The 24,705-nt window shown below is 38.6% G+C and overlaps 1 protein-coding gene across 1 annotated transcript in view; it reads right to left on the bottom strand.

Moving 5' to 3' along the window:
* Positions 1-24,705, bottom strand: part of SORCS1 (sortilin related VPS10 domain containing receptor 1) — a 611,780-nt gene that overhangs the window by 66,095 nt on the left and 520,980 nt on the right. The window contains exons 13-18 of the mRNA XM_032225618.1: positions 23,712-23,803; positions 21,164-21,271; positions 19,864-19,981; positions 16,852-16,982; positions 5,867-5,980; positions 5,050-5,221 (exon numbers count right to left, since the gene is read on the bottom strand). Coding sequence (XP_032081509.1) covers positions 5,050-5,221; positions 5,867-5,980; positions 16,852-16,982; positions 19,864-19,981; positions 21,164-21,271; positions 23,712-23,803 — 735 coding nt within the window. The remainder of the gene's footprint in view (positions 1-5,049; positions 5,222-5,866; positions 5,981-16,851; positions 16,983-19,863; positions 19,982-21,163; positions 21,272-23,711; positions 23,804-24,705) is intronic.

Here is a 24,705-nt window from a genome sequence, read left to right as displayed (position 1 = left end):
AGGCCGGCTTCCCCGTGGACCTTTGATGAGGACCTTTTGAGGTATCGGGACCGGCTCTATGTGCCCGCAGGGCCCATCCGTGGACTGGTTCTCTCCCAGTGTCATGACACTCCAGCAGCAGGACATTTTGGTCTTTTCAAGACATTGTACCTGGTCTCCCATACGTTCTGGTGGCCCCGCTTACAAGACGACGTGCAGAAATACGTGACGTCATGCGTCCAATGTCGACAAGCCAAGTCAGCGACGGGAGCTCCTCCAGGTTTATTGCAGCCCTTGCCGACCCCGGACAGACCCTGGGGAGCTGTGTCCATGGACTTCTTGACCGAGCTGCCTCCGTCATCACGGTTTACCACGGTCCTTGTTGTGATGGACATGCTCATCAAGATGGCGCATTTCATCCCGTCGGAGATTGCCGACAGCTCGCGCCACGGCCCGCATGTTCATCCAACACATGTTCCGCTTGCACGGCTTACCTGACCGGGTTGTGTCGGACCGTGGCACACAATTCATGGCCCAGTTTTGGAAAGGGCGGATGGCAGCTCTAGATGTTCAAGTATGTTTGTCCTCAGCGCACCATCCCGAAACCGATGGGGGTATGGAGAAGGTGATTGGGATTCTAGAACAGTACCTGTGCTGTTTTGTGAATCAGCAGCAGAACAACTGGGCGGAGCACCTGGCCGTGGCGGAGTTTGCATTTAACAACTCCCAGCACACCTTCACACGGATGACGCCCTTCATGGCTAACGTCGGATACCACCCTCATTTTTTCCCTCTCACCCCAGTGGGCTCCCCGGTCCCTGCAGCACAGGACTTCCTCTCTGAGCTCCAGGCGGTCCACCAAGTGGTGCGCCGCTATCTGAACCAGGCGAAGGAAGATTACAAAAGGGTGGCAGATAAGGCTCGGCGTGCGGTGCCGGCGTTGGCTGTAGGAGATCGCGTGGGGCTGTCCACACGGCATCTTCCATCCCACCGGCTGGCTAAGAAGTTAGACCACCGGTATCTTGGACTGTTCCCTGTGGAGGCCGTCATCAACCCGGTGGCTTATTGCCTGACTCTCCCATGCTCTATGCGAGTGCACCCGGTGTTCCATTGCTTGCTCTTGATCCCTGAACAATCGGCTTGTCCTCTCCGCCGACCCTCTTCCCCTCAACCATCGTCGCATGCGGTGGACATGAGGCCACCACATGAAGTGGCCCAGATCCGTAACTCAAGATGGCTCAAGGGACGTTCCAGTATTTGGTAGACTGGGCGGACTGGGGGACCTGGACCGATGCAACAGCCGTGCATGCCCCTGCCCTGGTGCGAGTCTATCATACGGACAACCCCTCCCGAACCACATCCCGAGCATCAGACCAGGGGGAAGAGCCCTGCGGTGAGGGTTAGTGTTGTGGCCCGGCAGGAGCCGTTGGAGCTGCCACCAGACTCCGACAGCAAGGGGTCTTATGAGTTGGCCCTGGAGGAGGTGGAGGACCCTGGGCAGGGTTCCGACTCTGAGCAGGGCGCAGAGAGACTGGTTGGCCACCAGGTGGCGCCTGAGCCTTGGATCAGTGGGGAGGAGACAAGAGTGAGTGATCCAGAAACCACCTGTGAGTTGTTCTGGGATGCACGCCATCGAAGGGCTACTCGGCGTCAAGAACAACAACAGTTACAGGAGGTAATTACGCTCAGCTGATGCTCATTAAGATCCTCTCCTGATTATAAAAGAGACTGCTTGTGCCACTCCCTTCTTGCAGAAGTCAACGTTAGGGACTAACAAGAAACAAACTTGGCAGGCTAGATTGCTGCCAGAGTTTGTTTGCATTGCTGCCAAGGTTTGTAGGACTTGCTGACAGAGTGCTTATGTGGCTTTCAGCCAACGAGAGTCTGGACTGATTAAAAAACATTCTCATTTAAGTTTGTTTTGGCTTTCATTCCTGGACAGAGGAGGGGGGTCAGAACACTTAGCTATATTCATTTTCCAGGTTTCCTGATTCTTCTGATCTAACAACCTGACAGGCTTATCAAACATCATTAAACTTTGATTACATCCTCTGCATTTTGCCTCTTAAGAGATGGTATTGCTAATTTTTATCATTTGAATGAGAATGATATCCAACAATCAATTTCAATCTCATTGAAGAGGCTGCAAGCATACTTCTTTTTCTACAAAGTGCCAGGATTTATATGTAAATCAAAGTATTAAAACAATGATGCAACTCAATTTTTATAAATTTGAATCCCAAGCCTCACATTCTACTTGGAAGTCTTTAGTTATGTTAACTTGTTATCTCTTTATCCTTGCAGATGTTTCAAATGAAGTTTTAATTGGTTTTTGTATCGGGCAGATGTTTCTTCTCCTTCTCTTCCAGAGTGATATTATCTGTAATTTGCTTTATATTTTCTGTATATATATATATATGTTAACTTTTTTACCTATGCTGAAGATGCAGGGTTGATGGAAATGGTATACAAGGTTCTTCTGGTAGAATAATTTTGTTTTATTAAATTTAGCTTATGAATGTTGTTTATGTCTTGCATTAATTAAAAGAATATGTGTCTAATTAAAATTAAGTCTTATTGACTTGAATAGGGTTTATTTCTTGATAAATGAATTCAGGATTACAATCTAAATGCATATAATTTTATTTTTACTAAGCAAATTAATTCCAGCCATATAATTCTATATCTCTTTCAGTGAAATTTAGGTATTCAAAATGAACTTGAAAACTACCATCATCAAATGGTATTTGATGTTATCAAAAGTCCATAATATTTCTTCCAATTTTCCCTTTTTCAAATTTATTTAATTTATTTAACAAAAATTATATGGTTACCCAATTAACTCTCAGTGACTCTGGGCAGCTTACTAAGATGAAAACTCAATATAAAAACATTAGAAAGCAATACGTCCCCAGCCACCTGGCAACAACAGTCAATTAAATAAACCACTTGATGTGTTCCATCAAGCTCCCCACACCCATTGACAAAACTAGATTGTGATGGCTCTCTTGGGCATTGGCTTGGACAATGAGGAAGTGGGGACATCTAAGAAGGCTCTGTGGGGAGCATCAGGGGGATGTGGAAGGATCTTTGGAGAATTTGGATGGTCTAGGCAAGGCTATACCAGGAATGTCAGGGGAATCCAGTGAGAAGCAGCTGGATGTCAGACAGTTGTGCAAGGAGGAGAAGAGGCACACATGTAGTCATTTATTGTGGATGACCAGTTGGCCACACAGGCCAGAGAGAGGTGCAGCTGCGGATGGCCAGCAGAAGAGGAGTTGTATCCCCGGCCAATCAAGGTTGCACAGAGCTGAACAGAGGGAAGTGCAATGGAAGTTAGCAAGGCTACTTGCAAGGAGGCAGCCTCAACCTTCCTTAATCAGGTGCAACAAACAGTGTATATTTAGGTCGGCATTTGGAGCCTGGGACTTGTTGGATATAATTGTTTGTAATCTGTCAATCCGTGAATAATCTTGATTCAGTGCCTTGAACCAAATGATGCCAAGCTACTTTCATCAGGCCTTGAAACTACTGGAGCCGTGTTGCCATTGTCCTGCCTTTGAACCCATCAAAGTTAAGCTGTCTTTGTTGTGCCTTGAACCTATTGAGACCATGCTGCTTTCATTGTGCCTGGAACCCATTGATGCCAAGTTGCCTGCTTTGTGCCTGAAACCTTGTAAGGTGCCCAGAGTTACCTTGAGGTAAGATGGAGGCCTACAAATTTTATAAATAAATTAAAAAAAACCTGCTGGAGTTTTGCGTTTTTTGTTGTTCCATGAACCCATGGAAACCGCTTTTGGTTTGGCCAAATCATGAACCCCAAGCATCATGGGGTTGGAATCTTGCTGGTGCCATTTCTGTGCCTTAGGTGTATAAGAGACTGTAGTAAGGGTTGGCTGTGTGTGTGAAATAAACACACATTATCTATTCATGCTCTCTTTATCTCTCTGTATGTGTGTGTTTGTAGGTGTATACTCGAATGGGACACAGATCTTCAGGGCCTTGCAAAAGAGTGCCAAAATGGAGCCAATCTTATATTTATATGATGTTCCAGAGTGAAGGAACCCCCACGAAGAAGGGCCTTCTTCTTGATTCCACTAGATGTACATTCTGAGGAGGAGATCAATAGCATTCCCTGCCTCTGTGATCTGGTAGATACGGAAGATGCAACCAGGAAAAGAAGGTCCTTTATATGGCAAAATCTATTGTGCAAACAAAGTTTCATATTGTATAACGAAATCTTTTCCTCCTTTATACACCCATATAGCTCCATCTATAGCATAGTTCATTTTTTTACTCCAATATATTTACTAATGGAGCTTTGAATCTTGCATACATCTCATGCCATCGAAAAATATAAGAGAGACAGTGTGATATACCAGTTAAAGATTAGACTAATGAGATCTATGGAAATTTCCTGTGCAAACTGCAAAATTCAAAAGCATGGATTTTGCTCGAGGGGGGGCACACACTGCAGTTTTTCCTTTATATTTAGCAACCCTAAAATTCACACGTGTCTAAGTAATTTTTGATTGATCATTCCTCATATATTTTTTTACTATTCAGTTGATAGACACTACATATGATCCCTTGGCTATGTTCTTGTAAGGTACCTTTCTTCCATTTAAGAAACATTTTTGTCTCCTTGTCCTTCCTTAATCTTCCTTAAAATAAAACTAATTATCTGAAATAGTCACAGTTACAACAACATTTTAATTGAGACTTTTTTGTACTGTGAACATGCTAATTGCAAAATGAGGTGTTCTAGAAGCGCGTGCTTTAAAAATGCTGTACATGATAATCTTGCCACGTTTTGCAACATTAGTCCAGATATTCTTATTTCAGTGTCACTGAGGGCAGAGGTACAAATAGCAAACAAGAGAGGCCATGGAGGAAAGAATCAAGCCCTTTTTATAATAGGATGATAGACCAGATGTATAGCTCAAATTTGTCAAGTCACTAATCAGTTAAATAACACTTGGTTAATTAATTCTGTTCAGTCCCATTCATTTTCTTCTAAATGATTCTGACTCAGAAACCCCAGTGGGGAACATGTTAAACAGACCATACCTCTTCCAGCTGTACCATGAAGGTAACATTATGCCCTTGTTCTGATGTCAGTGTGCCATCTGATGTGACAACCCGAAGTCCTCTCGGGGCTTTGCCAGGACACTGCTGCGGCTTGGCTGTGTACTGTTCACGCACACCGTCTGTGCAGTTATTAGACACGACCTTTCTGTACCTGTGAAAAGAAGAACAAAGAACCCTGAAGATACTAGCTACAAGCTGCTTGTTTCTAATGATAGCTCCCTTTTCTAGACTATCACTGTCACATGTCAGATATTTAAACCACTGAATCATGAAACAGTATAAATTGACTTGGTACAGAACATTAGCCACTTGTTGTACTCTGATATTGTGAAGAAGAACTAACACAACAGTTATCAGAGTTAATGGTACTGGAAAATGTATATGGTGCTGTTTTATCACAATAAAGCAGCAAGTAACACTTGTCATTACTATGCTGGGCCAAATGAACTCACAAATGTGAGGGGATAAAGGAGTAAACTTTCAATTTTATAACTCAATATAAAATTTTACCTGCCAAATATAGTGATAGGAAATTTATAGACAGTATTGATAAATCTTAATCTTGTCTATTTGTTGAGGGACATTTGGGTAAACTTGAAAAGGTTTTCTGATAGTATTGTCATCAATAAAGGATAATTTTACTTTTTATAGCTTTCTGATAATCCTGACTCAGCTTTCCATTTGCAAAAAGTATCACTCAAGATATAAAGAAAACCACAGACTGAGGAATATGGTAAAGGGTCATCATCATTACAGTTGATAATCTTAAACAAATATTATAGCTTTGAGTACTTACCCAGTACTATTGAGATAACTTTGACCAAGACTGCACTCTTTTGACAAAGATGATGGGTTATACCAAAAAGCTGGCAAACACTGGCCATTGCTGTGGCGCTCAAATCCATAATCACTAGTTTGGGAAGAAGAAATATTACCTCCAATGGATATATATTTTTCAAATATAAATTGACATATAAAACCATTGTCAGCCCTTCTTCATTCAAAAATCAGGAAAGAAAACCACAGGACTCCATTGGTAGAAATCAAGTGTACTTTTACTAATTATAAATGAATAGAAGCGAAGCTAAGCGAAGTCTGATTATTTAGGCGCGAAAGCGAATAATATATTGTATAATTCATTCCCCTCCCCTTGGCATCCCGTGCACAGTCCAATCATAATTCTCCCAATTGTCAGGTGTGAGATAAGTTCGAAAGGCATCACCAGGATGGAATGCTGGTTCCATTGGCCTTGGCGGGAAACACTCCTCCTCCACACGCGCAGTAAGGTGGACAGTTCAAAATCTAGAATCTTCCTCCAGCACAACAATGAGTCCCCTCCCAAATACCATGCCCCCCTCCCCATTTCAATGGCAGCCGAAGCAGCAGCAAAGCGGAGGCTGACAACCATATGATTTCTTTCATGTACAAATGCACATGTTTGGGCATACATCTTATAAATTCCCCATGGCATCTGGCATGCATAAGCCCGATTATCAGAAACTTTAGACTTCTTTCTGCTCAAGAAACTATAATATCCCATCTACAAGATCTTATTTGGATAAGAATATTAAGGGAGTCAAGTTTCTTATAATAACTATGCTTTACAGAAAACAGGAAATGTCTTCTAATTATTGTTTCAGAACATTTTGGTTTTTGTTATAAATTTTAATTTTTATATTTGTGTTTTATTGGTGTTTCTGAATTTTAAATTTTGAATTCGACTTGTATTCATCTGAGACTGTAAGTTAAATAAGCAGAGGAGGGTGATCTTCCCCCATTTTATGTCCACAACAATCCAGTGAAATACAATGTGCTGTAAAATGATTAGCTGATGATTTCCGGTAACCATATAGGACTTGCACCAAGTTCTTTTTCTTCATTCCAAACCTTTGCAAATGAATATTTGGTTCCCTTGTTCTGCTGTCATTGTTTCTTCTCTTGATATGCAGTTGTAACACATTTTATAACTCTTAGCCAAATAGTGCCGTTTCTTTGAAAATAGATAATAGCCTGCTGCTGTGTTGCCACAACAGCGTAACACAGCAGCAGCCATGAGGTGATCATGCCCACCGCCTCCTGCACCTCAACAATAATAAGACCACCCTGAAAATAAGGCCAAACATTTATTTTGAGGATCAAAATGTCTTATTTTCAAGAAAACATGGTAAGTTCTAAAACCAAGTCACACCATCATTAGCTTATAATGGTTTATTATATTCAATAATGTCTTCAGAATATTTCCTTGTACTGCTGTAGATGTCAGAAACTGGATATAGTTCATAGATGTGTATACTAAATCAGCTGATCAGTTATCTCTGCAAAATAATCATCCGTGGTTGTGAGAGGGGAACATTTCCTTTGTAGTAATAGCTTTAAAAAATCATGGATTTTGTTTTGCTTCTTAAAAATCTTGACTTTTCTGGAGTATCTTTATACTAGTAAGAGGGCTAGCTGATTTCAAATGTAGATGTGCTTATTCAACATTATCCAAGTTACTTTTGAAGTATTCTTACTAAAGAAACCATTAAAAGATTATTTGATCATTACATCAGTAATAAAACTCATTTTAATATGCTAGAAGCAAATATTCATAAATGAATATTGCTTTCTCTATAATCTGATTGTCAACAAACCATAATGTCTATATTGCCAAACTCTCTTGTATTAATATAATTAAAAAGTGATAACATTGTATCCGTATCAAAGCTTCAGGTATTTATTTTTAAAAAGCTACAAAATACAAAATAACAAAAAAACAGAGCATAATTTCCTGTAATACAAGTGATTTATCCTTGTATGCTACCTGTGCTTTTCTTTTTAAAGGGGAAGGTTTTTGGTATTTTATCTGAATGTACGGTTTATACTTCATGTACTCTAGTGAATAACTTTTATATTTTTAGGAGAACAAGAGCAAGATTTAAGTCTTTCTGGGGGACTGCATTATCATTTGATTGGGCTTTGCTCCATTAAAAAGGGTAAACATAGGCTGTACAATTCAGCAAGAATAACAGCTTTCTCAGTTTTATGTGATAGGTCCTCAATTTACAACCATTCTTTTAATGATCATTTGAAGTTACACTTGGAAAAAATGATTTATGAATGATCCTTACACTTAGGACTTAAGATCACACGATCCAAATTCAGGCACTAGGCCACCAACATGTATTTACGTTTGCAGAATCCCAGGTTCACATGATTGCCATTTGCATCCTTCCAAGATGGCTTTTGCCAAGCAAAGTCAATGGGGGATCAGGACTCACTCAACAGCTGTGTGTTTCACTTAACATCTGCAGCAATTTGCTTAACAACCAGGGCAAAAAAGAATATAAGATTGGGTGAGAGCCACTTAATACAGCTAAGCAATAGAAATTCCGGGACCATTGTCTGCATACATATACTATATATAGATAACTCTCATGGCTTAGGATTCAGATACTGATTTGGAAGAAGTTGTTCCAGCAAAATCTGTATAGTGTCAGCATCAGGTATTTCCCCATTTCTAATTTCATTTTAAATTTTTTAATTTTTTTCATAGTCGGTGAAGAAGAAACATGTCTTGAGAATTGTCCATAAAGAGAAACAGAGCAGCCAGGTGGAGGGGGGGGGGGGTCCCCATCACCTATGCTACCATTTTGTTCCTTTAGTAATCACCCACTCCACTTTCTATAGATCAGGTCTTAAAGTACATAGATTATTTTTTCCCACCATGAAACCAGCTATATATCCTAGGATATAAATAATTTCAATCTGTATACCTAAATGGCAGTATAAGAGCATACACAAACAGGCTGCTGAGAAATGTCACCAGCAGCTCCATTGCATCTCATTATAAAGGCATTAGTATCTTTTCCTCACCTTGCAGACCTGCAATCTAATGAATTTGTTGTTTCCTTTCTGTTGCACACAGAGCATTGATGATAGTGACAAATTGCTGCCTACATGTAGGCACAACAGGCCTACCATCAACTGGAGCAGCAGTGGATGAAAATGATTGTTAAAATCTGAGCAGGGGAATGGAGCACACCCAGCACGGCTGCATTGCATTCAAGCATCTGGCGTTCACAAGGCATATTTTGATTTTCATTTTGTGACAGGTTGAAACAAACTTATTTCCCGAACCTTACTAACAACTTAATTGGCAAGTGGTTTTAAATGACTATTGAACTCATGTATGAAATTTCACAGGGATAGGCGATGTCTCCATATTCCCATTGAAAATATTCCCATGTACATCAATCTTCCACTTTGTATAATGGCACCTTAGGACTATGTAATTAATTTCTGAAAGCTACATCCCACACTAGGAATATTAGTATTGTAAACAACATTATAAATTCTGAATGGAGTTTCTTCAAAGCTATCTCGGTCAAGTAATGAATATTTACGTTTAGCATCCCTCCACTTGATTTTTTTTTCAGATTCCAGGAAATGTTACACTGAGTTTCCTGCCAACCTCAGTTTCTATTCCCAACCTAAGATTATGTTCGAGGGAAATTTAATAATTATGTTCATAAATCACAGATATGTAGGCCTCTAATATACTAGAAGTAGTTCTTAACTTCTGACTATTCAAAGTCACAACGGACTTGAAAAAGGGGACTTATTATCCAGATCCAAAGTTTTGATAGTTGTCCCGCTTCCCCCCAACACATGACCCACACTTCAGGCACTCAGCAACACAGCGGCATTTATGGCCACTTGCAGCATTGTGTGGTGATGTGACATAAATGACAGATATCCTTGCCAAAACCAGCAGATCTGGTTTTCAGCAAAATGACAGCATTTGTTTCATGACCAACACCAAAAAAAGGTTGTAAAATTTGACTGATATATATATATATATATATATGTATGTATGTATGTATGTATGTATGTATGTATACATACATACATACATACATACGTGTGTGTGTGTGTGTGTTTTCGTAGGTTTTCACAGGTGTAGGTATGCTGGTCTTGTTGTATTCGGGGCTTTTCCTGTGTAAGATTGAGATTGTCTTGGCAATGTTTCAGCGAGGTCTCACTCGCCATCTTCAGGCTGGGTTTTGGGCTCACATATATGTATGTATGTATGTATGTATATACATACACACACATATGGTAAAGAGTCTCTCTCTCTCTCTCTCTCTCTCTCTCACACACACACACACACACACACACAGAGAGAGTGTATATATACTCTATATATAACATCCTCTAAGAATAATCCAAAATGTAGAACTAAACCAAATTAGGATTTAAAGTCATGGTAGAGTTTTATTGGACACATGACATTAAGTCATGCACAATCCAAAAATGTCATTGAAAATTTTCTTGGCAACTACAGAGCACCAAACTACTTTTAGCTGGTTGAGAAACTTTTTACTGCATGCAAGATCATGAAGTGGAACATGTCACTGTAGGCTCATATTTGGACTTTTTTCTTGAAAATCTAGGTGCAATTATTGACAAACGTGGTGAAAGTTTTCACCAGGACATTGGCACAATGGAAAAAGGGTATCAGAGCAACTGAATCTCTCAGTGCTGGCTGACTATTGTTGGATATTGCAGCGAGATGCATCTGACACTAAGAAGAAACAAAAATCAGCAGCAAAATATTTTTGGCCCTGTTCAACTCATGCAGCAAGTCCGAAACATTACACAATTAAATACATTATAGACAATAAAATTGATTTCACATTTTTCAAGATCCTGGAATTATATTGATGTTTAGTTTGAAGGGGTCTATTATAATCATCAAAAGCATTTCAGGAAGCAAAACTTTTGAAAAAAGAATGTTGTCCAGTGAAATAAGTGACTGCCAATGCTTGTTTGGAGTGCTGGGTAGACTGCAATGCTCCAAGATATCTTGGGTTGATGCAGATTACCTGTTAAATTTAGTCACTTTAGAAACAGATCTATGAAATCTGAGGGATGCTGTTGGAAATGTGGGTAGGACAGTAAAGAATGTGGGGGAGAAAATAAAACAGGTGAAAAAGGAGGAAACTACAGAAATAAGAATTAGTGGAGCAACTAGAGACAGAGTGAGTATGTGCAAATGGGGTGAAGCTGAGAAATTTAGGAGAAAACATGGGGAGGTGGAATGGAGATTCTGCTAGGAGCTTGAAGAAGAAGTTACAAAGCAATTAGCAAGGAATACATGAATCAGAAGAAGAAAGTAAGGAATAAGTTAAGAAGAAGAACATTATGCCTCAGTGTTCAGTTAATTAATCTCTAATTACAGTATATCTCAGTTGTTGATCAGGATTATGTGTTTTTTTGCTCAACCTGCACCTATCTGAAAAACCCAAGTAGAGAGCATAGGAGGCTTACAAGATCCATGAGTCTCGATAGGCTCTGGGTGAGTGAATATGTGACTGACCATAAACTGAACCTGGTAAGTTTGTTTAGGAGTGTGCATATAGTTCTCCATGTTTTTCCAATTTTTAATCCAAGCATCCATAATATGTCACACACAGAGATGGCATTCAGCCAGTTTTAACAGGTTCTGGAGAACCAGTTATGGAAATTTTGAATAGTTTGGAGAACTGGCAAATAGGCTGGCCCACTGACTCCCAGCTGATCTTCTTTTGTTGCCCTGAACAGGAGAACGGAGCCAGAAAGCAAGTGGGGAGGGAATGGTGATTTTGCAGTATCCTTCCCCTGTCATGCCCACAAAGCCACACCCACAAAGCCACACCACACCCACAAAGCCACGCCCACAGAACCAGTAGTAAAAAAATTTGAATCCCACCACTGGTCACACAGATATGCATTTTAAAGCAATAAAGCAGACAATCAAATGTAAGATTAGGCTTCAACGAAATTCTAAGATTAGAGAATTTAAGTAGCTCAAGGTTGAACTGCAGAATCCTTGGTTCTTGTTTGCTTACAAATGTTTCTTTACTCCAATAGATAACATCATCACTGCCTGTGAGTGTGGGGTTTGCTCCCCCTCCCATTCTGTCAGTGTTAGTGGGGTATGGTTTTCTGCTTGGTAGTTCGTTGATTAGGGTATTGTTTTCTGCTTGATTCTTTATCCATCTAATATAATTCCAGTTTATCTGTGCATTTATGCTGAAAATGATGTATTTTGTTTGTTTCCTTCTTAGTTTTTATTGCCTCTTCTGAACAGTGTGTAAATATTGTTTATTTCCATGTGTCTAATTCCTTGGCATTTTGGATTTGCCTTGGTGTAGGATAATTCAGTATGCCATTTGCAGTGAGATGAAGGAGTTTTCACTGTGTATTCAGGCTGCTAGTTGGTATTCATGGATGGGCTCTGCTAATTCTCTGCCTATCTGTCCTGCATAGTGGCTGATACAGTCCTTACACTGTATGTTGTAGATGACATCTGTTTTTTCTCTCCACCTTCTGGGATTACTGGGACTTTGGTCTTAATGAAATTTGTTAGGATCACCATGCATCCTATTGTTTTACTTGAAAATTGTTTTACTTAATTATTAAATTAAAAATGAAACTTTCTTTCTTGTCAAAGAACACTGATGGAGTGTGGATAGAGATGGGAAGAAATATGTTCAAGTTGTGTTTTAATGTAAACCAACCTAATTTGTACCCGCAGAGTTACTGTTTTCCTCTGGATCACGATTATCCATTTATTCAGCACTTCTCCAAACTCTGTAATGCAGTTAAATGATGAAAAAAAAATGCTTCCGAAATGGATGTCAGGAAAATTGTATTAAAAGTGATTACGCTGTAGAAAATAGAATTCACACAGAACATGAATGATGATTATTATTGTAATCTAGATTTATCTTTTTTCTGAAAAAACAAATACTTGATCTGTTGCTGGAATGATCCCATTTATGCTGGAATAAAGCCCATGAAAATCTGGAAAGGAAATGCTTTAATAACACATATGTCACTGTGTAATCCATTTATTACTTAAATAAATACAGATTGGTTTCTATGCAGTTGCTAGGATATAATATTTCTGGAACTAAGTGCACCAATTCCATTGTGATGTTCATTCCTGAAACACTATTGCCCCCTGGCTGTGAAAAGTGGGCAATGCATACAAATAAAATATCTCTGCATTGACTTTCTTTCTTTCCTATTCTTAATTCTTTCTATAATTCTTTCAAGTACAGTTCAGGGATTACTAATTCTGCTGTCACAGGAAATGTGCACACTTTTTCCCAGAATCTGTGACAAATCTGAAAATAATTCAAACGTGTAAGTGCAATGACAAGGTTTTTTTGGTCTGATAATCAAACATGATTCTTGATTTTTTAAAAAAGATTTAAAAAAAAAACAAATAAAGAAACTAAAACAAATAAATAGAATTTAAAATATTTTTCATTAAAAGCTAAAAACAAAATGCCGTAAAACTTTGTTCTGGGTTATTTCTAATTTTGTTCTGGGACTTCAACTACCTTAGTTCTAGATGGGGTTACACTATGGCAGACTGACCCTTTGGGGCTGTCCTGGATTTGCGACTCCTGCTGAAAAAGCAGGTGTCAATAATGCTAGGAGAATCTTTGTACAACTTTGTGTTGTGCATCACTTGTGGCCTTTCTGGAATCAGAAGTCCTTATGCTTCGTCATTCAAACCCTGGTTATCTCACTTTTGGACTACTGCAATGAGGTGTACATGGGGCTACTCTTAAAGAACATTCAGAGGCTTCAACTGGTGCAGAGTGTGGCAGAGCAGGCAGTTCTTGATAGCCCTAGGGTTGCCATTGTTATACCACTGCTCTGCAAGCTGTACTAGCTGGTGGGTTGCTTCCAGATACAATTCATAATATTAGTTATTACCTTTAAAATCCAGCATGACATGGATCAGATTATTTGAGGAAACATCTCACCCCAATGGACTGACTTACTCCACCTGAGCCAGCAGAAGAGTCATGCTACAGGTCCTATCAGTCAAGGAATTTAGACTGGCAGGATCCAAGAAAAGATCTTTCTTTGTTGTGGTCCCTGCCCTTTGAAATATCTTATCCTCTGAGGTGAGATTGACTCTCATCCTTTTGACCTTCTATAAGGGCCAAATAACTGGCTGTGCCAGATAACTTGTGGCCCCAGTGGGGGAACATTAGACTGCATGTGGTTGTTGAATTAAGAGACATCCCACCTCCCTCTCCCATGCATCCTGCTTCCTCCATCCTCATCTTTTAACTAAAATGTTATCTTTGACTGTAATTCCATTTTTATCATTTTAGGAAATAATTCTCTTATGATTTTAATGCTTTTAATGTTGTAAGGCTCCCAGAGTCTCTTTGAAATAAAATAAATAAATAAATATGATTGACAGAATAACAGAGCTGGAAAGGACCTTGGAAGTATTCTAGTTCAACCCTGTGCTCAAGAAGGAAACTATATCATTCCAGACAAATGGTGTCCAATCTCTTCTTAAAAACCTCCAGTTACAACTTCTGAAGGCAAGCCTCTTCCATTGATTAATTTTTTCTCACTGTCAGGAAATTTCTTTTTAGTTTTAGCTTGGATCTCTTCTTGAGAAGTTTCTATTCATTTCTTCTTCTCCTATTGCAGGTGCTTTGGGGATAGGTTGATGCTCTTTGTAACAGATTCATATCATCCCTAGTCCTTCTTTTTGTTAGACTAAGTCTAACAAAACTACATACCAAGTCCTTGCAACTATTCTTCATATATTTTAGCCCTTCATTATCTTTGTTTCTCTCTTTCTAGAGCCTTAACATCTTTTTATACAATGCTGACCAAAACTACTAAGTATTCTAAATGTGGTTTTATCAAAGCAGTATAAAAGTGATACTAACACTTCATGTGATTTTGATTCTATCCTGTTGATACAGTCTGTGACTGTATTTTTGGTAGCTGCAGCAAACTGGTGACTCATATTTAAATGGTTGTCCACTAAGACTCCTAGATTTGTCTCACTATTAAGCCAGATACCTTCTATTCTATACCCATGTATGAATTTTTTATTGCTTAAAAACCTCACTTTTCTGACCACTGAATTGCTTTTGTTGGATAGGGCCAATATTCAACTTGGTCAAGATCTTCCTGGCTCTTGATCTCATCTTCTGAAGTGTTGGGTATTCCACACAGCTTGTTTCATCTGCAAATTTGAGGAGTTCTCCTTCTATCCCTTCATCTAAATTGTTTATGAATATGTTGAAGAGTATTGGGCCTAAGATAGTACTTTGGATACCCCACTCCATATAAATGTAGTTCCATTAAGATATATTGAGTGTGGTGCTTCAGTAATTACAAATTCATCTAGTGATGAGATGATATTTAAGCCACATGTTTCTCTCTTAGCAAGTAGTAGGTTGTGTTCTACTTTGTCAAATGTCCAATGAAGTCCAAGTATACTATATCCACAGCATTTCACTGATACACTAATTTAGTCACTTTATCAAAGAATGCAATAAGATTTGTCTGCCATGATCTGTTTTTGACAAATCCATGTTGATTTCTAATAACAACTTTGCTTGCTTCAAGGTGTGCACAGATTTTGTTGCTTGATTAGCTTTTCCAGGATCTTTCCAGGTGTTGATGTGAGGTCTGTAGCTTTCTGGATCCCCTTTTTGGGAGACGGGAATAATGTCAGCTCTTTTCCCATCGTCTAGTAACTCCCCAGTGCTCCAGGATGTTTGAAAGGTATGATTCAGTGGTTTCAGGATCACATCCACCAGCTTGTTCAGAATTCTGGGCTGTAATCCATCTGATCTTTGTGATTTGAATTTGTCTAGAGTGGATAGGTAGTGTCTTACTGTTTTATTGTCTATTTTGGCTTGTATTCTATTTGTTGAGATGGGTTAAGGAATGTTACATTCTAGTCTTGAATTCTGATTTTTAATGAGAAGAATTTTAGTTCTTGTTCCTTCCTCAGGAGCAGCATAACCCCAGAGATGCAGATGATCGTTTGACCTCCGAAAGGTCACAGAGACCTGGCCTTTCCTAGAATGAGGCTCTCTGTAATGATTGGAAATTGAATGACTGTAGTTGGCATTAGTTACATTATATTTTCATTTGTGTTGTTTTTCACCTTGATAGATTTGCTTCTGCCTTTAATTCTATGTTAGTTGCGCAGATTTGCAGTTTATGGTTGAGCAACCATGTACATTGATTAAATGCATAAAGAAACAAACAAATTATTAAATCCAGAATGTTCAATTCTTACTGCATGCTTGTTTCTGTTCTTGTAGCTTGTCACTGATATTATATTATAAAACATTGCATAGCAAACAGGATTTAGGAATTGAATGTAGGAAGCATGGAGAGTGAGGGGTTATATTTATAAGATAGGCTGCAGTGAAACTAACTATGTTAAATGAGACTACAGTACTTGTATAAATGGGAGACCTGTAGGGTGCAAAGCCTATAATTGCATTTAGTTGAATTAAGTTGCAATTACCCTGCAGCACCTTTTTGGACAGCCATGAAAAGGTTAGAGCTTGATATCCCCTTAATGCTGCCCTTTTTCAAGTGCTTGGAGAACATTAGCATGTATCATTGCACCAAGATTACTTCTGCATTATTCTTCACTAATACAGGCATGAATTGTTAATAGTATGTTACTGTCTACTACCATCTTACTAGCAAGACAGTACAAAACATGCATTCAAATCATGAAATCCTGATGTCACCATTTATGAACTATATATAGGATGTTATGTAACTTTACTAATGTAGGAGCATGTGCTGAGGTGGTGCCACATTAATTTAGAAAGACAATATCCAATTTCTAGGAATTTTTTGCCACCTGGGAGAAAGTCAGGCTACATGCACACCTATAGCAAAATTCGTATAAGCTGTGACCTTGTACATTCTCCGTTATTAAGCACAACTCACCAGTCAAAGTCTGCTTCTGTGCAGACACATGGCTCAGAGGACATGGCTCCGGCGTACTTGCCTTGCATGCATTTCTTTTCCGACTTACGCTTCTTGTAAGTCCTTTTGGCTCCCATGATGCATGCTTCTCCCTGAATAAAGAAAAGAGATGAAGGCTTTTACCATAGTGATCAGGTGTATTTTTGCAAATTACAAATGTAAATAATTATCATATACTAATGCAAAAAGAAACAGTGGAGACCATTCATATTTTTCTACGGTGAGAACAAAGTCACCACATATTCAGTGGCACAAAGACCACAGTGGTAGGCCTATATTGGCAAATAAATGTGTGTGTAGATAATCCTCAACCTAAGACCACAAGTGGGATGAGAACTTTCATTCTTAATCAAGGTGGTTGTTAAGTGAGTTCTGCCCAATTTTACAATCTTTTTTTTTGCTCCAGTGATGCTAATCACTGCAGTTGTTAAGTGAACCACACAGTTGTTAAATGAGTGATGGCTTTCCCCATTGACTTTGCTTATTGGAAGCTGCTGGTGAGATTGCAAATGTTGATCATGTGACCTCAGAATGCTGCAACCCTCATAAATACATGCTGATTTCCAAGCACCCAAATTTTGATTCCTATCACTGTGCAGACACTGCAGTGGTCGTAAGTGCAAGGATCCACTGTAAGTTACTTTTCTCAGACCAATTATAATTTCGAACGGTTGATAAATGAATGGTTGCAAGTCAAGGGCTACCTACTATATATGTATGGCAATGAGCAAAAAGTATAAGCCTGGATTTATTCTTTTCCCATTCCCACATCAGATGAAAAAAAAAAAACTTCAACCCACCTACTCCCTGGAATGAGACCCCCTGGAATAAAACATAGCACATATAGTATAGAAGCCAGGTTTTAGTAATTTGACCAAAATTCTATTAAATAAAAAGTAAGTAACTTTTTTTTAAAAGGTTTATGGTTTATGGTTTATTAACATTTATAGGCCGCCCTTTTCCCTGAGGGGACTCAGGGCGGCTTACATAGGATCAGGGGAGGGTAATACAAACAGTGACGTAAACAAACATAGAGTAAAATAATAAGCAACATTCATTCATCATTCGGGAGGGGCGATTATCTTTGTCCCCAGGCCTGACGGGCTAGCCAGGTCTTAAGGGCTATGCGGAAGGCCTGGACGGTGGTGAGGGTACGAATCTCCACGGGGAGTTCGTTCCAAAGGGTTGGAGCTACTACCGAAAAGGCCCTCCTCCTTGTGGTTGCCAGCCGGCACTGGCTGGCAGATGGGATTCGGAGGAGGCCCAATCTATGAGATCTAATTGGTCGCAGGGAGGTAATTGGCAGAAGGCGGTCTCTCAAGTACGCAGATCCACTACCATGGAGGGCTTTATGGGTGACTAGCAGCACCTTGAAGCGCACCCGGAGATCGACAGGTAGCCAGCGCAGCTCGCGGAGGATAGGTGTTATGTGGGTGAACCGAGGTGCACCCACGATCATTCGCGCGGCCGCGTTCTGGACTAGCTGAAGTCGCCGGATGCTCTTCAAGGGCAGCCCCATGTAGAGCACATTGCAGTATTCCAAGGGCCCGAGTGACTGTTGTGAGAGCCTCCTGATTCAGGTAGGGTCGCAACTGGCGCACCAGGCGAACCTGGGCAAATGCCCCCCTGGTCACAGCCGTCAGGTGGTGATCAAAGGATAGCTGTGGGTCCAGGAGGACTCCCAAGTTGCGAACCCTCTCTGAGGGGTATAGAATTTGACCCCCCAGCCTGAGTGATGGAATACTGGTCGAATTGTTGGGAGGGAAGCACAACAGCCACTCGGTCTTTTCCGGGTTGAGTACAAGCTTGTTAGCCCTCATCCAGTCCATAACGGCCTCAAGGCCTCGGTTCATCACGTCCGCCGCTTCATTGAGTTGGCACAGGGCGGACAGATACAACTGGGTATCAATCAGCCTCAATTTTTCAAGAGATGGCTGAGAGCTTTCTAATGTCAAACAGTCATGAATGAGTCCACCCTGACTTCAAGCTCCAAGCTCAATATGCTATCTAAACTACTTGTCCTCACCTGGTTATAAAGCTCCCAGCCATCTCTTCTAAGATTGAGGCTGCCTTGAAAAGAAAAGCAAAGTGAGTTGATAGGGCCTAGAAATCCTATACTCTTGTAAAGTTATGACACCTAGCTGTGATTAGGCTTTCCAAGTCTGAGAATAGCTTCCCTTTAATATCCTTTTGTATTGGTTGGTTGTAGTAGTTAGTAGTAGTAGTAGTTCTGTCCATAACACAGATTTTTTTTAAAAATGTTCAGTAGCAGCCTCATTGCAGGGCCTATGAATGTTGCCTGTCTCAGCCAGCTGAACTTGAGAAAACAACCATGTAGATTCCCAAACAAGGAGAATTAAGAACTGGCAACAATCAAATTAACATTGAACTGATTCTTGCCTTTAATGCCATTAACTAGGGTCTAGTGTAACAGTGTGACTAGATTAAATTATTATTATTATTATTATTATTATTATTATTATTATTATTATTATTATTATTAAATTATTTTGAAGTTGAAGGTTATTTGGTTTGTAAGGATGGCAAATGACATAGAGAAACTGGGACACTGGGCACATTTTTTTTGAAAGTGAACTATTCTAAGACTGCACATTTTAAAGAGAGGAAGATATTGTTTTCTGTCCAGAAACTGAACTGAACATGGCAGAGATAGCTTTTTTTTGCCTGGCCTTGGGACCAGCCCTGTTTCTATTTCTGTACCTCCTTGTCTTTTAAAATAGGTGGGGAGAAATTCACCATTCAGTTCAAAACAATGAAGTGCGAACCATTTTCTTCTCCAATTTGTTTCAAGTTTTACCTTTCACATAAATGCTTACTAGTTGCAGTTAGAATGTATATCAAAGTGTTAAGGGGTGATGGATTCAATGATTTTGAAGCAATAAATTAGGTTGATCTCAACTTTTAATTAATTACTATATTAATTTTAATTCAATTCTAGGTCAGACTTTTTACCTGGCTGTGAAGCTGCCAAGGTCGGTAATCGTCATCCACACACCGTCTATCAAAAATGGACTTGTAATCCACTTTTACCAACTGCCACTCAGAACGATGGCTGAAGTGTCCAAAAACGCTAAATAAAAACATTGAATGATTATAATAGTAGGAGACGATTATTTTAACAGATCAGCAAAATGAAATGAATATAATTCTATACATATCCCCTTTTTTGGCCCATAATAAAAAAGGGGCTTATCTGGCGTATACAGGAAATCATAAACAAGCTTCTAATCTCTCTTTAGTGATATATTCCAGTTATAATAACAGCTTTCAACAATATTTTAAGTTACAGATTTAATTATGAGCATAAGTAGCTAGTATATAGAGAGTGGGATTTATGGGGAGGGAGGGAGGGAGGGAGGAAAGAAGGATGGAAGCTTACAAACCAAAATACTCATATTATTTATTTATTTATTCATTTATTTACAATATTTATAAATTGCTGATTTCCACTATTATTGAAGAAGATGGTGTTTATTCTATTGGAACTGGCTGCATGAATTTGAACAAATTAAAACTCCAGTAATCAAATATTAAATATATAGCAATAATCAAAGCAGTGTAACTTTTCTTACACATAAACACCCACCCACACATACCCATGCACAAAGCTATTTATTAACAGGAATTAGTGGATAAACGTTCTGCTACATAGTACTTAATGAAAAATTAAGCATTATGTTATGTACCGTAAATCAACTACAATCTGCTTTGGTGCTTCAACTCACAGATGCAAATTGCTCTACTTCAATATGGTTAAAGTTCAAGACAGGAGAGAATTGCTGAAATTGGCTATTTTATTTTACAGACCGGGCTTATGTGCATGCACTCCTCAATACATGGCAAAGCAGTGAAGTACATCTGACGTGCTCTGCTGATGAGCAGAAAGGCAAGCCCCTTTCCTTCTTTAGATGTTCATATCCAAAGGTGTCCTTTGCTTGAATCTCCACCCAAAAAATCCCCATCATTTTGAGGATTTGCAAAAAGCCACTGAAGAGTGCACTAGAATCATATTGAAGTAATCAGTGCAACACTCCATATTCTATTTATATTCCCAGATTACAAATGATATTTCATCTATTATATTGTCTATATTTAACAATAATAGAATGGATCCTGTTAGTGTTATTTCATGTGAGATACTACCTGTTTAATAATTCCAGAGGAGCTGAGGAACCCAGAATGGAGTGGAGCCCATTAAATGGCTGGTGTGAATGTGTGTATTTATTTATAAAAATAAATAACATCTACTCACGTCATTATTAAAGTCTCTTCTCCAGGCTCTCCCAAAACCCCATCAACAAACAGCGGGATGGAGGTGAAACTGTACTTGCTCCAAGATCTTCCCTCATCAAAACTTAACCTGGCGATAACAAGACAAAACAAAACAATAAGACACAGAAGAAACAAAAATAATCTCTTTTTATATTATAAATAGTTTTTCATAACAGATTACAGAAAACTGTAATGTTCCTAGCATTACAGTAAAAAAATAATAAAGAAAAGCTATTTTAAGGACACACAATTTCCCGAACAACTATAAATTTCTGTGTTATTTTGTATTAAGTTCACATATAATGGTATGTATTTTTGTTCAGAAAAAGAAAATGCAGTTAGTCCTCAAATTACAACAGTTTATTTAGTGACAATTCGAAGTTACAATGGCACTGAGAATGTGACATGACTGTTTTTCACAGTTATGACCTTTGTAGCATCTCCATGATCAGGTAACCAAAATTCAGATGCTTGGTAACTGGTTTCATATTTATGACCATTGTTATGTCCCAAAGTCATGAGATCATAGTTTGGGACCTACTAATAAGCAAAGTCAATGAGGAAGCCAAATTCAACTGGCTTGTTAACTTATCAACTGTCGGAATTCACTTAACAACTGTGGCAATAAAGGTCGTAAAATGGGGCAAAACTGACTTAACAAATGTCTTACTTAACAACAGAAATTTTGGGCTCATTTGTGGTTGTATGTCAAGGACTATCTGTATTATAATGTTAAAGCCCAGTACATATTGTTGTTTAATGGAAGAAATAATTGATTACAGGTAAATGGAAAAAGCTAAATAAAAGTAATCTAATATTACTCTTATATATTGAATGCATATTAAGCATAATTTCCCTAATTTGGAAAGATTAAGAATAAAGCTATCATTATGAACATTTTAAAAATAGAACATCAAAAAAAGGCATTTAGTTTAGTTTAGTTTAGTTTCTAGTTTTTAGTTTCACTTTATTTGTATGCCGCCCTTTTCCCTGGGGGGACTCAGGGCGGCTCACAGTTCAAAAAGGGGGGGGGGGGAAAGGACAAACAATTTACAACATAAAAGCACTACATCATTTAAGAACTCAACAGTCATACAATTCGAGTAGGGGTTAGAGTCTTTAACCCCAGGCCAGCCGGGATAGCCAGATTTTAAGTGCGGCGCGGAAGGTCTGGAGGGTGGTGAGGGTCCGGATCTCCACGGGGAGTTCGTTCCAGAGGGTCGGAGCAGCCACCGAGAAGGCTCTCCTCCGGGTAGTTGCCAGTCTACACTGGCTGGCTGATGGAATTCGGAGGAGGCCTAATCTATGCGATCTTATCGGTCTAGTGGAGGTAATTGGCAGTAGGCGGTCTCTCAAGTAAATTTAAAATATAGGACACCAAAAGACATAACAATTATCATAAAATGGCACAATCTTAGGAATGATTGGAAGTGGATAAGGCAAGGTTCTGGCTATTGAATTACAGCTCCCGATATCCTTTATGATATGTGGGCTTTGGAGAACTATAGTTCAGCACTGGAGAGTCACCACTGGAAAACACAAATATCATACTACAATTGTAGAATATGGAATTGTTAAGTACACTAGAAGTATAATAACAGATGTCAAAGTGATAGGAGAATGATTCTTTGCCTATAATGTTTTTAACATAAACATATCTCTTTATGTACAGTACAATAGATTTAAACTAAGATAGGAAGCCCACTCCATGCGTATCTTTACAAATCATAGCTGGTACAATAAAGGAGATAAATAAATGTTTAGAAATGTATGAATACTGACAATAGCTCAGAATTAGGACTACAAGTGCTCTCACACTTAGTAATTGTGGATACAACCACCCACTTAAGATCCTGTCCCATTACTTCCATGGCAAATCATAAATACTAGAACTCTGCATATTTCACTAATTATTTCAAAGAGATTCTCCTGAACGTACAGGAGAGCAAGCATAGCATCTCTTTAAAGCAGCTTTTTTTAAAGACTCCCCCATGTTAGGAACACCTAGTATAGGAACAAAACAAGATCAATTGTATTGATATCAAAATGGGCTCTTCTGTATTGAATTTGCACTTTTTTGTTACATTTGTCCTCGGTTACTACTTTAAAAAAAAAGAATTTGTTTTTACCTCAACATGAATATTTACACCCTGTTCCTTCTGGAGTCTCTTATTGCATTTTCTTTTCTTATTCTTCTATTTCAATAGAGTTTAACCTTCAATGTTATTTACATCTTTTTAAATTGCAGCTAAATATCCTAAGCTTCAGTTTGAACAAAATGCAATGCAACTTCTTAATACTAATTTAGATTATACTATTGACCTGCAAGTGTTTTGTTTGTCAAAAATTGTATGTACAAAATGCAGATATAGTTTTATTGGGATGAAAAGAGGCAGCATGCTCATTTGTTTAATTGGCATATCCTGGCACTTAGTAAAAAAGGTTGGTCGCAATCCAGCTACTAATGGCATATAATACACACTGAAGGACTCTATGATGAATAGAATTAGAAAAGTCACATTAATTACCAGAGATGTCTGATAGGCAGAGATGTATGTTTCATAGCAACCAAAACCCCACCTTGGTCCAGATAAAGGACGCTGTGTTCATCTTCAAAGATCTAGTGAGACACATAAAAAGATACATGGAATCCTTTGTATGTAGAACCAAGGACCGGCAGGTTTCTTTTGTAATAAATAAGTATATAAACATTTAATACTATTAATGTTATAAATTATATTCTTAGGAATAAGAATGATCACGATTTTATTTCATTGTTTAGAAAAAAAGAGAAAGGAAGGAAGGAAGGAAGGAAGGAAGGAAGGAAGGAAGGAAGGAAGGAAGGAAGAAGCTTGGTTATCTGCAGAATGAAAGTCTTAATCTATATAACTGTATATAACTGAGACTATCAGGTAATATGATGCCTGAATAGGATTAATAATAACAATTTATTCAAAAGAACGGCTTACAGTTATTGAGCAATGACACTAATCATTATTAATTCTTTTTTTACTAATTATTTAGTTGTGCCTTATCTGTAGCTTTCCAAGCCAAACACAAAAAAGTAATTATAAATGCATACATTTTTCATGTATTGCAGCATATAAACTTTTTTAGATGAAAATTTTAGGTACATAAAAAAATGTTCGAAATTCCAACATTGTATACTTTGCTAACTGTAGCTCTAATAAGTATTTGTTTGACTAGAAATGTGGGATATCAATTAAATGAATACATTCTGCAGATTTAACAACCACAAAAATAGAATGGGAAGACAGTCCATTCCTTTTGGAAAACAAATCAGTTCCTCTGAGAAGTGATGATTCAGAGAATAGATGAACTAGACCCTCAAATGTCCAAGTCTTGCCCAAGAAGTGAAGGGTTTCATCACATTCCTAGAAAGCAAGTCTTGCTCTACATTTGGAAGCATAAAACCCATCTATTTCTGATTAATTTAGAGCAACCTACTCAGAGTGACAAATGCCTTGTTTACTTTTAGATTAGATGACTGCAATCTGTGTA

The sequence above is a fragment of the Thamnophis elegans genome, chromosome 10, assembly GCF_009769535.1.
Source record: "Thamnophis elegans isolate rThaEle1 chromosome 10, rThaEle1.pri, whole genome shotgun sequence".
NCBI classification, from domain to species: domain Eukaryota; kingdom Metazoa; phylum Chordata; class Lepidosauria; order Squamata; family Colubridae; genus Thamnophis; species Thamnophis elegans.
The sequence above is the reverse complement of the archived record's forward strand: the minus strand, read 5'-3'. Positions and strand labels throughout refer to the sequence as shown.